Source organism: Aptenodytes forsteri, unplaced genomic scaffold (assembly GCF_000699145.1).
Source record: "Aptenodytes forsteri isolate BGI_AS27 unplaced genomic scaffold, ASM69914v1 Scaffold418, whole genome shotgun sequence".
NCBI classification, from domain to species: Eukaryota; Metazoa; Chordata; class Aves; order Sphenisciformes; family Spheniscidae; genus Aptenodytes; species Aptenodytes forsteri.
Window position 1 is genome coordinate 1170221 of NW_008795245.1, and position 247 is coordinate 1170467.

Consider the following 247-nt stretch of genomic DNA (forward strand, 5'->3'; position numbering starts at 1 on the left):
GAGGAATTACCCCCGCCTTGGTCCCCCCCAGACCAAACAGACCCAGCCGCGCCGTCGGTCGAGTCCAACCGGTGGTAATAACCCTTTGCTTAATTTAATTTTATTTATTTACTAGAAACTTCCCCTGCGTTGCTCCAGAACGTCCCTCCAAAGACTTTCTCCTTCCCGTACTTTGAAGGATCCTTCCAGCCCTTTATCAGATCTTCCTATTTCCCAGGTAGGTCTTTAAAAGTCTCTCTCCCTCCGG

General features: G+C 49.8%; 1 protein-coding gene across 1 annotated transcript in view; it reads left to right on the forward strand.

Moving 5' to 3' along the window:
• The window catches only part of DBX1 (developing brain homeobox 1), a 4614-nt gene that overhangs the window by 764 nt on the left and 3603 nt on the right, over positions 1–247 (forward strand). The window contains 1 exon segment of the mRNA XM_019471924.1: positions 9–217. Within this exon segment, the coding sequence (XP_019327469.1) occupies positions 9–217 (209 nt within the window).